Source organism: Parasteatoda tepidariorum, chromosome 4 (assembly GCF_982258835.1).
Source record: "Parasteatoda tepidariorum strain Cologne lab strain chromosome 4, Ptep-v5.0, whole genome shotgun sequence".
NCBI lineage: Eukaryota > Metazoa > Arthropoda > Arachnida > Araneae > Theridiidae > Parasteatoda > Parasteatoda tepidariorum.
In genome coordinates this window covers 27,906,169-27,918,931 of record NC_141758.1, presented here as the reverse complement: position 1 = coordinate 27,918,931, position 12,763 = coordinate 27,906,169, and the positions used below count along the sequence as shown (strand labels likewise).

At 34.6% G+C, this 12,763-nt stretch overlaps 1 protein-coding gene across 1 annotated transcript; it reads left to right on the top strand.

The window, feature by feature from the left end:
* The first annotated feature begins 1,201 nt into the window (after positions 1-1,201).
* LOC147810828 (protein FAM200C-like) lies at positions 1,202-3,341 on the top strand. The gene is made up of 2 exons (XM_087162103.1): positions 1,202-1,373; positions 2,629-3,341. Exons 1-2 carry the CDS (start codon positions 1,202-1,204, stop codon positions 3,339-3,341), a joined length of 885 nt encoding a protein of 294 aa, XP_087018229.1.
* Positions 3,342-12,763: the final 9,422 nt, after the last annotated feature.

Here is a 12,763-nt window from a genome sequence, read left to right as displayed (position 1 = left end):
TGTAAAAAAATCTCTTAATTTTGAACACCAGTGCAATTTTTAAATATTTACAATCAAGCCGACGGATACAATGTGAATGGACTCTTACCATTATTTAAAAGAGTTTTTAATTTGCAGAATTACTTTTCAACAGTTCTGAAGAATTCAGATATTTGTGTTATTCCATACATTAGAACATAGCTGCCAACTCTTCCGGTTTTCCTGGAAGATTTTATTTCCATATTTAAAGTGGTAGCAAAATTCATGTTATTCCGCTAAACTTTTTGATTTATAATAATAATTATAAATGAGTTTGAACACCACTACATATAAATAATTACAACAAATATATAAAAGCATATTAGTCCTCATGATAGCGAATTACCACCTGATTAAAATATAAATTTATTTTTGAGGAAGATAGTTTTTCGGTAATTGTTTTACTACTGCTCGGAAAATCTAGGTTTTTCGGTAATTGTTTAACTACCACTTGGAAAATCTATTCTCGAAAAGAGTGAATGTTGGCAGGTATGCATTAGAGTATAATTTATAGAATAAATAGCAGTAGTAGTACTTTATTTAAGACGCTCTTTTCGTAGTTTAAATTTTGAGTATTTATTCATTGTTGTAGAGAAAGGTTTCTCTTTTATTTTATAAGCTTGTGCTTGGCTTAATGGCAAAAATAACAAAAAAAGAGTAAATGTAATTAAAAAAAATTCTCAATATGTAATGAATGTAAATTAAACGGTGTGTTTATAACAAACATTTCACAATCATAATAATCGACAAATCTAGACTAAAATGCACAGCTCAAAATAATTAAAGGATATTGAGGTTATGGGTTGATCTTGCACCTCGAAAATTATTTGAAGAAATGATCGTTATATGAAATAAAAATGACATTTTTTGGCAGTAGAAATAAGTTTTATTAAGCATTTGGGAACAAAAGGAAAAACACACAATTAGTACAGATGAGAAAAAATAATAAAAAAATGCGTTTCCTTAAAAGAAAATCGTTTTCAGTAGGGAATGGTTTCCTCGGCCTGCAACGTTGAACACCTTTGAAGCATCGAGTCAATTAGGTTTAGATTGAGTCAATGAGTTCTTGATTGGGTTCAAGTCCGGAGAACGCGCTGGCCAATACATTCGTATGATTCCTTCCTCCGAAAGGATATCATTCTTCAAGTTAGCACGATGCGGCCTGCACTTGTCGTAAAATAGTATGAAGTCATCTCCAATTGCTGCAGCGGTATGGGACGACAATAGGTATCAAGATAATACATTTGGTCAATCGGACAGAGCTCCATTTCGAATGATATGGAGATCGGTGCGCCCATCAATGGAGATGCCAGCATGGACCATTACTCCCCCAGCGCCAATTCTTAGACTTTCGTGTACAAAAGCAGGATTGTTTCCAGCGCGACATTCCCTCCAGATGAAAATAAGCCGATTATCAGGGTGAACCGCAAAACTGGACTCATCAGAGAAAAGAATAATGCGCCATTAATTTCTCCTTTAGTTCACATTCTTTATTGCGCACTCCTTCCAGTTCGCGTTGTCTATTGAATAAATTCGTTGAGACATCGCACTCATTAAAATAACGCGCTTACTGAATATCGATTATTCTTTTCCGCTTTGTCTAACGTTAAGTTGAAAACCAAATGAAATTCAGAGCCGTTAAAACGTCGTCTTCTACTCCCAACTCAAACTTTGCATACTACGAAGTTTGAAAATGAAAAAAAAAATTATAGACGTTTGTGCGCACCATATCAGATCATTATTATTAGGTTTATCGGCAACCTTTTTCAGCGGAAGATCACATCCCCTTTCACAGTAATGCTGATGGTTCTTTTATAAAAGAAAGTGGAACGGTATTTACTCACAAATTCAATGGTAATATTCTACTTGAAAGAGATACGGCATAGATGGCGCTGAGTACGCTTAATTATTCAAATTCGTAACGGAAGTATCCGATCGAGTTGCTGTTGTTTCTATTGACACTTGACCAAGCCAAGCTCGTCAGCCATTTGACATTTGCGTCTTGTTATAGAGCAGTCTTTCTCAAAGTGGGCGATAACGCCCCCTTGGGGGCGTTTGAAACCTAGAGGGGGGCGTTAAGGGGCCCAGAAAAAATGGGGGCGTTGATGTGGGTTAGGGGGGCGATGCATAATTTGTAATTTCATTTACTTTATATAGTATTTTAAATTTCACTAAAATTAAAACCCACCTACAATACAATAACGAATAATTAGTTTATATTTCTACCCTGTATGATGTTATAAAAACTTAAAATACTTACATAGATTTCGTAGAATTGCCCGCACACCGTACGCAATCAAGTTGTAACAAGTTTCTGCGGATAGATAAAGGAACATGATCGATGATAGTTAAAAAATTAGAGCAATTTTGCCTTAATTATATTGCACCGGAAATTATTTTAAACATTAGGAAAAAAACTACCATGCAGAGTTTTAAAATATTATACATGCGTAAACTAACATAAATTGAAGTTTTCTTTACTTTCTTTCTTGTTTTTAACATAAGGGCATTTTATAAGAAATTACTTATGTAAGAATCATCATTTTTATATAAAATGGAAATACGTATATAATTATTGTTCAAAAAGTTGCGTTAGAAATTTTTGCTCAGTCAATGCTCAGGAGCATAATGCTCAGACAAGTGTATCGAAACTTTTTTCGATGGCTGCTAAGCAAGACGATGACAGACTTCGAGCTTCATACAATATCTCTCTGTTAATTGCTCAAACAGGTAAACCGCACACCATCGGAGAAACGTTAATTTTGCCGGCGATAAAAGAAGTTATAACTACTGTGCTCCATAAGCCGGCTGCAGATATAATTCGAAAAATTCCTTTGAGCAATAGTTCTGTCCAAAGACGAATTGATGAAATGTTTGAAAACATTGAAAAGTCATTGTGCAATCATCTGAAGACTAGTAAATTTTCAATTCAGTTGGATGAGTCCACTTTACCAACTAATGAAGCATTGTTGTTGTCTAACGTGAGGTTTATTAAAGATGAAAAAATATGTCAAGAACTTTTATTTGCTAGAAATTTAGAGACAGACACGAAAGGAGAAACCGTATTTAAAACACTGGAAAAGTTTTGTGATGAAAAAGGAATTCCGTTGAAGAATATTATATCAGCTGCTACAGATGGTGCTCCAGCTATGACGGGGTGTCAAAAAGGCTTCATATCGTACTTAAAAAAGAAAATTCCTGATGTGCTTGCTGTACATTGCGTTATACATCGACAGCACTTAGCTGCTAGAAATTTAAGTGAACGACTATTTCAATCATTGCATTTATCAGAGCAGTCAATAAAATCCGAAACAACTCTTTAAATGACAGATTATTTAATCAGCTTTAATGATGAAGATTTCAACAGATTGATCTTTCACACAGAAGTGCGTTGGCTATCAAAAGGAAATTGTCTGACTCGTTTTTACAATCTGTTTGACTCTGTCATAGAGTTCTTGGAAAACAAAGACACAGAATTGCGCGAAAACCTCATCACATCAAAGAATGATATCGCATACCTGACAGACCTTCATACATTTCTTAATGATATGAATCTCCAACTTCAAGGCGATGACTTGAACTTAATAAAAACAAAAAATGTCGTCGCTGCTTTCGTAGCTAAGCTGCTCTTACACAAAAAGAATATCGGCTGACGTGAGTTCCATAATTTTCCCAATTACTCAGTATTCTGCAACAACGACGACTTGCTCGTCTACTGCCAACATTTGGAAAATCTTCACAGTGATTTCATTGAAAGATTCCAGGACATTTTGAAATTGGAAATACCAGACTGGGTGTTAGATCCTTTTTCAAATGTCAACATAGCAATATCATCCCAGTTGGAAGAAGAACTTATAGAACTGACAACGAACGAGAAAATAAAAATCAAATACGAAAATGGTTACCAACAATTTTGGCTACAAAAGTCAATTCCTCAGTTGTGCCCTGGATTGTGGTCTATCGTTGAACAATTTTTGATAGCATTCCCATCGTTATATTTGTGTGAACGTGGATTTAGCGCTGTGATAACGCTGCTTACTAAAACGAGAAATCATTTGCAAGTTACCAAACGCGGCGACTTACGACTGTTTTTGAGTAAAATCGAACCTGATATCAACAAACTTATTAAATATCATCAAATTCATCCATCTCATTAGATTAGTATAAAAACGAAAACTAATTACATATTTATATTGTTTCTTTTAATTTGATTAAAATATATTATTAATATTATAAAGTTGGGTTTTATTTGCTCTCACTGGTAAAAATTTCTAGTTTAGAATGTAAGTTTAAACATCAGAACCGACTAATACATATAACTAAATTAATTAAAGTAATGAAATTGTGGTTTTTAAGTTTTAAGGGTATATAAAAATGGGGGGCGCTGAAAAATAATTGATTTTCAAAGGGGGCGGCAAAAGAAATAAGTTTGATAATCACTGTTATAGAGCAACGCACGTTTGATAACAGAGCACAACAAAAGTAAAAATGCGTCTTGGCTTAAAGACCACACGAATCGATGGCATCCAGGGCATGACTTATTCCAAATGGGACCAGGGGCAGAAACTTCTTTGGGACTCCTTCTGCTTTTATTGATTGCTTCTTCATTGCTATTTTAGCATTGAAGAATCGAACTTCATGGAGGTATTTGAATTGTCACAGCATTATAGATACGAAATATAGATTTTTTGTGCTCATATGCTAGATTAATGAAGAAGTTAGCATACAACTTACGAATTTTACACTGTACTGATTTGTGACGCGGTTACCTCAAGTGAGAAAGAAATTTTTTTCAGATTCCTTTACTCATGGTACTGCTCAGTTATTGACCACAGGGTTTCAGATTTTAAAAGCATGTATATTGCATGGGCTCGGTGGATCTTAGTGGAGTCAAAGATCGGACCCCAGCTACTCCGGACCTGAATCCAATTCTTCAAATACATAACTACCATTGACATATCTGACAGAACTAAGCGATACATCTGATATATAAATTTAAGGGTTAATGCCCTATTAGTTTTTAATACAAATGCCTTTTGCGTCCTTGTATAATAAGGCGTGTTCTATCGCAGTCAGAATTTTCCGATACACCAAATATTATTAACTTTATTACTTTGAAATGATATGACTGAAACTTTTTTTATATGAAAATATTACCGATACGTATCGCACTAAGAGCCGTGGTGGTTAGAGCACTCACCTCCTAATGATGTGAACCGTGTTCGAATCCCAGCAATGGCTGGTCTATTCGAATTCTACACACGGCTCGCACCTGCCACAGTGCTGACGTAAAATATCCTCAGTGATAAACGGATCATGAGTTAGAGTCCCCTTCTCGTCAAGCTAATTGTGGGAGGTTTTCGTGGTTTTTCTCTCTATGTAACGCAAAACGCTGGTGAGTCTCGCCAAAAAGTCCTCCACGAAAGCAAATTTCTCCGAATACTTGGTCCAGGAGTTCCCTTGTCTTCTAAATTAGGTTCAAAATCTCAAGGCTACGAAGTCGAACAGTGGTAGTCTTAAACCCAAGACTGAGTCGGCTGTTCAACGGTAGTAATAAAATAAAACAAAACAGAAAATATTAGAGCAGCGGTAGCTTAGGGGATTCAGTGGTCGCCTCTCAATAAGGTGAATTGGGTTCGAATCCCGGTGATGGTTGGTGGATTCGAATTCCTTACCCGGCTGGCACCGACCACATTCGTGACAAAAATATCCTCAATGATAGACGGATCATGGATTAGAGTTTCCTTGTCGTCAGGCTCACCGTGGAATGTTTTTGAGGTTTTCCAGTCTATCTAACGCAAATGCGGGTTAGTTTCATCAAACCGTTCTCTACGAAGAGAAATGTTTCCGAATACTTGGTGCAGGAGTTCTCTTGTCTTTTGAATTGGGTATAAAGTTGAAAAGCTACGGAGTTGAACAATGGTTATCGTGAACTCCAAATTGCGTCAGCTGATCAACGAGAGTTATAAAATGAAGTATCCGCTATAAGTTCTTACTGCTTTTTAATATTTATAAATGCAGTTATGTATTTTGTTCCCACAAACTGTAGAATTTCCCCCTTAAAAATAATAACCTTGATTGTTATTGAACAGTAAAAAAAGATAGTTAAAAGCATGCTTCGCTGAACCTCTACGTGGCATATTTTCCAATTAAAATATAAAAAAATTCTTTTGTAATAATCCACTACACAATAACTAAATTGTGATATGATGGTATTGCCGGATATCAAACTTGCTGAGCTTTACTATAAAACTATCACAAATCAATGATCTAGTATTCACTCAAGAGATTAACTATTCGGTTAAAATAATATTTCAAATAAATGGATTTTTCAAAGTGAAATTTCGTTTTCCAATTGAGACTCTCACATCAAACTCATAGAAACATGCGAAAAATGGGAAGATTCAACGCACCAAACGCTGTGATTTCTTCTACGAACGTGTATTTATAACTTAACCTGAGGTTGAAGAGTTGCAATTTTCGATTTAAAAAAAATATGTCTAGACATTGCTTTTATCAAAAGCTGCACTATTCATTGTTTATAGTCTATCTCTGTAAAAGAAAGTTTTAGTAGTACTGTTCTAATAAACCCGGAAATCGTTTCCCAAAATAAAAATTTGTACCTGGGTATTAAATGAGTTTTGGTTTGTATTCTTCATGTTAGATGCTAGTTTTCTCTTAACTCTTTCTCAGAGCTACCAGACGTCCAAAAAGTGCACCAATTAATTTTATCATTTATAATTTCTATCCCCTGGTATTTTTAAGCTTTTTTCGTAATCATATTAATATTTTTTGTGCTGTGTGTATGCTTGATTAACTCCTGTATTCTTACTGCTTACCTGCCAACTTGTACGGTGGCTGAAAAAGATTTTACAAGGGTAAGAAAACCACAATTAAAATTGGAAATATTTCTTAAATATTAAACTACTTTAATGCTAAATAAGCCAATTCATTTTCATTTTTATTAAAATTGCATACATTTGCAGGTGTGCTCAATTTAGGCTTATAAGCCTAAGTCAAATAGGACAGATAGCACAATGTAGAGAAGAGTAACAACGGGCTCTGCACGGCGTTTGGCGGGAGATACCGCTCGGCAAGATAGGCCCCTCTAGATAACAAATAGATCATAACAACATGTCTTAATTATTGATAAACTGCTGTTTGTAGAAAATGCAACACCATGAAGGAATCATCAGAATCAAATGAAATTCGCAGCAAATGTCAATTATAGGATATTATGCAAATTAATAAAGTTTCAGAGCCATCGCGCGTGCGTGGCGCGCGCAGCGCCCTCTGAATTGATGCTGAAAGCGTATAAATAAAGTGCTGTAGCGGGACGTTGAAAATAGTCTATGATTATTTGTTAGTGGCAAACGTTTAGTGAGACCTGAGTATGCCTCCACGACGGAAGAATAAGAAATTCAAGCAACTTACGGAGTTTGAACGAGGGAGGATAATCGGCCTTCGAGAAGGAGGATTTTCCTATCGCGCAATAGCAGCTCGTATGCAGCGGAACAGTTCCACAGTGATGCGAGTTTGGAAGCAGTGGACCGACGAGCACCGAACAACTCGAAAAACAGGCACTGGACGACAGAAGGTGACGTCAGAGCGCGATGATCGACACCTGCTCCGCATGGCGGTGAATGATCGCACAGCTTCCTCCAGGCAGCTGGCAGCACATTGGTCTACTGCTACAGGTGTACAATTGTCGGCTTCGTCAATTCGTCGTCGTCTGCTGCGCCGTGGATTGCGTGCAAGGGTGCCATTATACAGGATTCCCCTCACGGCGGATCATCGACGGCTGCGTCGGCAGTGGGCTCTTGAGCACAGAGACTGGCGAGCTGATTGGCACCAAGTTGTCTTTTCAGATGAATCACGCTTCAATTTGTGGACCCATGATGGCCGTGTTCGTGTTAGACGTTATGCCGGTCAACGCTGCCTTCCTGAGTGTATTATTGAACGACATAGTGGTCGAACACCCGGAGTTATGGTCTGGGGTGCGATTTCGTATCATGGACGATCCAATTTGATACGAATTGAGGGTAATCTCAATAGCAACAGATACGTCCGTGAAGTGCTACAGCCCGAAGTCGTTCCTTTCCTTCAAGGCATCCCTGGAGCTATCTTTCAGCAGGATAATGCACGCCCACATGTTGCGCGGACTGTTAGAGACTTCTGTTCAGCACAACGCATGCAACTTCTTCCTTGGCCTGCTTATTCGCCGGATATGTCGCCTATTGAGCACGTGTGGGATATGGTTGGTCGGCGTCTCACTCGTGATCCGCGTCCTGCAGTTTCCAAAGACGAACTTTGGTTGCGCATACAAGCGATATGGAATTCTCTTCCTCAAGCAGATATTCAACATCTGTTTGACTCCATGCCACGTCGTATAGCAGCACTTATTGCAGCGCGTGGTGGCTGCACCAAATACTGATTTCGGACGCTTAATTTGTTTCTTTTGTTTTGAAAATTTCATCATTTATTTGTATCAGTACAAGTCGTTTCTGCATTAAATTTCATTTGATTCTGATGATTCTTTCATGGTGTTGCATTTTCTACAAACAGCAGTTTATGTCGGGGAAGGTTGAAATTACTTTTTGAATTTTTAAATTGAAGATTTAATACGCCAAAACGCTATAATGTTACTATCACTAAGAAAAAAAACTTTTTTTAGTGACCATGTGAGACGACTGTTCTATTACTACAGATTTAGGAAAATTATTATTTTTGCAAAGATGAATAAAGAAGTGATAGTATAAGTGTTTTAATATTATGATTTATTTTGAAGAAATCAGATAGAAACTTTACCACAACATATAAATTAAAATAATATTTAAATCTAGATTTTAAAACCTAGGTACGGAGCATTTCTTACTTTTTTACTTCTGATGTTATTCTCACACTTATAAACATGCACTGAGTAAAAACACTCAGAATGAAGTTTTTTTATGATCTTAACGTTATTTATTATAAATATTTGTTAATTCTTACCATTTTTTTAAACAGTTTTCCTGCGTGTAATTTTCATCTCCCTACTTGCAAATATGTCTTGAACTTGTCTAAACATTCAATTATTTGTTGCTTATTACCATGGCAGAGTGCCATTCTTTTTTCTCTACCTTAACATGTGCCGTTATTTGTAGCATTTTATGTAATCTGTCAATTGTTTTTGCTTATGTTCTCATTACAGGATGAATGGGAAAAGGGCCATTATTGGCCTCAGAAGCCCAGCTAGACCAGACCAGATCCAGAGCATTCATAAAGGTTAGGTATAAGTTGACAACAAGATGCGTTACTAATGTTTCGTACATGCGTTTTATTTTGTATAGGAAGCTTTTTTTTGTCGCTAAGCAATAAAAGGGTTAACAAACTAATTTTGTTCAAAAAAAATATTGCATCTTTATGCATCTTAAGTATCTCTATATTATATCATAAAAATAACTTAATTGACTCTCGTGTGAGTCATTTCTTACAGTAATTATAAATCTTAATGTTACATAATAACAAATATGGTAGTAGTGGTAGTAGTGGCTTCTTATCAAAACAGATGAACATTTCCTAATTTAGTAACTACTTCAATTTAAACTATTTTAACAATTCATGTATCACATTTCTGCAAATGTAATAAGTTGCTGGATTATTGGAGTGATAAAGAACACTTCATCAGGGCTGTCAACCTTCTACGCTTAGTGGGAATATTTATCTCGGAGGTAGCAAATAATATGTGTCCATGTATGAGTCATTGTTTAATAAATTTCCTTAAAATTTTCAAGTTACCTCATGTAAATGGTTCAGAAGCTTCTGTAAAAATGCTGAAAGCCACTTTGCTCCATCTTTCTCGTTGTGAAGATTTCAAAATGTTGGCAACATAATGAAACTTTTTTGTTTATTGATTGTTCACAACACTATAAAATGTTTTGGAAAAAGAGTAATGGCTGGCAGCTCTGCTTTCAGCTTGTGACGGAAGAAGAGAAAAATCATGTAGTAACATGATGATTATTATCATCCAAATATTTTTGATGAAAATATGTTGTTTTTTCATAACAATGTCATATTGTTTTTTTTTTAATTAATGATTGTGAAATTTAAAAAACTGAAATGATTGAGCGCTTGTTAAAATTAGAAAATTCACTTCGATTTTATCTTTATAGATTTCCACTCTTCAATGATAGATATAATAAGACCACATGCACTCGGCTGACAATGAGAGTGTTAAAAACAAGAAAAAAAAGTGATAAATACCAAATTTTCTTCATAATTCTGCATTTAAGCGTGTTTTTATATTCACAATTTATTGACTGAAGTACAAATCTAACGAGAAATAGCTTTAAATTAATACACATATTTAGCGTTATTTTTCCCTGCTGTACTATTTATCACGCATTTTAGCAAACTTTTGCTACTCTTTAAACTTTTTTTTTGTTGCTCGAACTTACATTTTTAATAATTAATGTCTGTGCAGGGCCAAGCAAGAGTTGGCAAAATGTTATGGATACATTATTTCATAACAAAAAAAAAAGAAAAGAAAAACTAATTATATAAAAAATGAACACTTCGAATTGCTTTCCTAGTATTTAGAGCTCATTGAGCCACTTCCTGCATTTTATACGTTAGTTATAGAAAAATGCTTTCAAATCTGTTTTGTCTACATCAAAAGCAGACTTATCGTTTAAAATAATGATAATGAATGCTAATTATTAGGTAAATAGTCATTATATACATTTAATTCAGACTAACAATCGAACGATTACACTTTAAAATGATTAGATTTCGTATCTTTAGCAGCAAATAATCCAGAAAAAATTATAAAAATGCTTAAATTAGTAACAAATAGGAAGTAAGTAGTTCAAACGAAAGGTCACAGAATCACGTGCAATATAGCCCTTGTCTATCTCGAATATATAGAAACAATGTAACACTTTAAATCCTTCACAAAGAGACCCTAAATGTTCAAAGGTTAAAGATTGTTTAGCCACATAATCTCAAAGATTATTTTATTTATCAGTTGAAATGTATGAAAGCAGAAAACGTGACTAATGACTCGGTGAAAAAACCAATGTGAAACTATAGTTTTTTTATAGTACTTTTAAAATTATATCAATGTAATGAAATAAAAATCATGTATAAGAAAACTGGAGTTTTCTGGATTTTGGTTTTAAAAAAATTATGAAAGTTAAAACGCATTTAAACAGAAAACGTGACTATTCAGTCTACGACAAAGAGTGTCAAACTGTAGTTTTTTTTGAAGAGTGCCTTTAAAATTAGATCAGAATAATAGAAAAAAGTCATGTATAAAAAGTCTGGAATTTTCTTGATTTTGATTGAAAGATTGCGATGACGTATTAAAACAGAAAATGTGACTAATGAATCCGCGAAAAAATAAACCCAATGTGCAACCGTAGTTATTTTTGAACAGTACTTTTAAAATTACATCAAAATAATGAAATAAAAACCTTTTATGGAAAGACTGGAATTTTCTTGATTTTGGTTGAAGGAGTGCGATGTTTAGCTAAAACCTATTAAAACAAGAGAGAACATGACTATTGACGCTGCGAAAAAGATAGTCAAAGTATAGTTATTTTTGAACAGTACTTTAAAAATTAGATGTGAATAATGAAAATAAAAAAGCATGTATAAGAAAACAAAAGTTTCCTTGATTTTTGCTGAGGAAAAACTATATTCAGATTATAACATATTGAAACAAAAAACGTAATTATTGACACCTTAAAAGAATTGTGTAATCATAGTTATATTTTATAATAGCACTTTTTAAAATTAGAACAGAATGAAAAATTTAAAAAAAAAACTGTTATAAAAAGACTGAAATATTTTTGATTTTGTTTGAAGCATCACGACATTAAGAATGTATTGAAACAGAAAACGTGACTATTGACAACGCAGAAAAGTCAGTTATGATTTTAAAATTTTAATAATAATATTCCTTCGGGGTCCAGCCCAGTTTTCTTGACCTTTAACACTGGGATAGAAGAATAAGTGTAACGGTTGGAGGGTCAGCCTACTGAGGAGCCCTCAGTATTTAGTCCCCAAGCATGCCTGATACTCATTTCCTCAACCTACAGAAGGACTGCTGAACCAATCTGGCCTGGTTCTAGGATGAAACCTCGGAACTGTGGCACGATAACGCAAAGCATTTAACTCAGTCAACGAAACTTAGGGGGGGGGGGGGATTTTTTTACCATTATAACCAGCGATGCCAACTGCTCCGGACAAGCCAAAATAATTAATAAAACGGTTGATAATTACCAAGTAAATTTAGCAAATATTTGACTATTTTTGCTTGCTTTTTAAAACGTATAGCATGAAATAAGTAATAGAAGGTGGTGAATTATATGAGCCTACAAATTATTTAGAAATAGTGGTGGATAAAAATCTACTAAACTGAATTTATTAAACAAAGAATCACAATTGATAAACTACCACTTTAAAATATACATTTGCTGTCCGGAGCAAGTTGGCATCTCTGTTATAACTACAGTAAAACTTGTGTAAGTTGACCACTTGTGGTGCATTGTTTTAGTGGTCAACTTAGACAAGTGGTCAACTTATAGAGGGGGTGGGTCATTGTTTACTTTTTCGTTTCCTATATCATGTTGCTATATATTTAATTTTTTTTTTTTACTTGACTTAAAAATTTTATTCAGAAAATATGCAAATGAATATCTTAAGAAATGTGTTTAAACCTGAATGAACTTCAATTTGATACATATATTTCTAATATTTAACT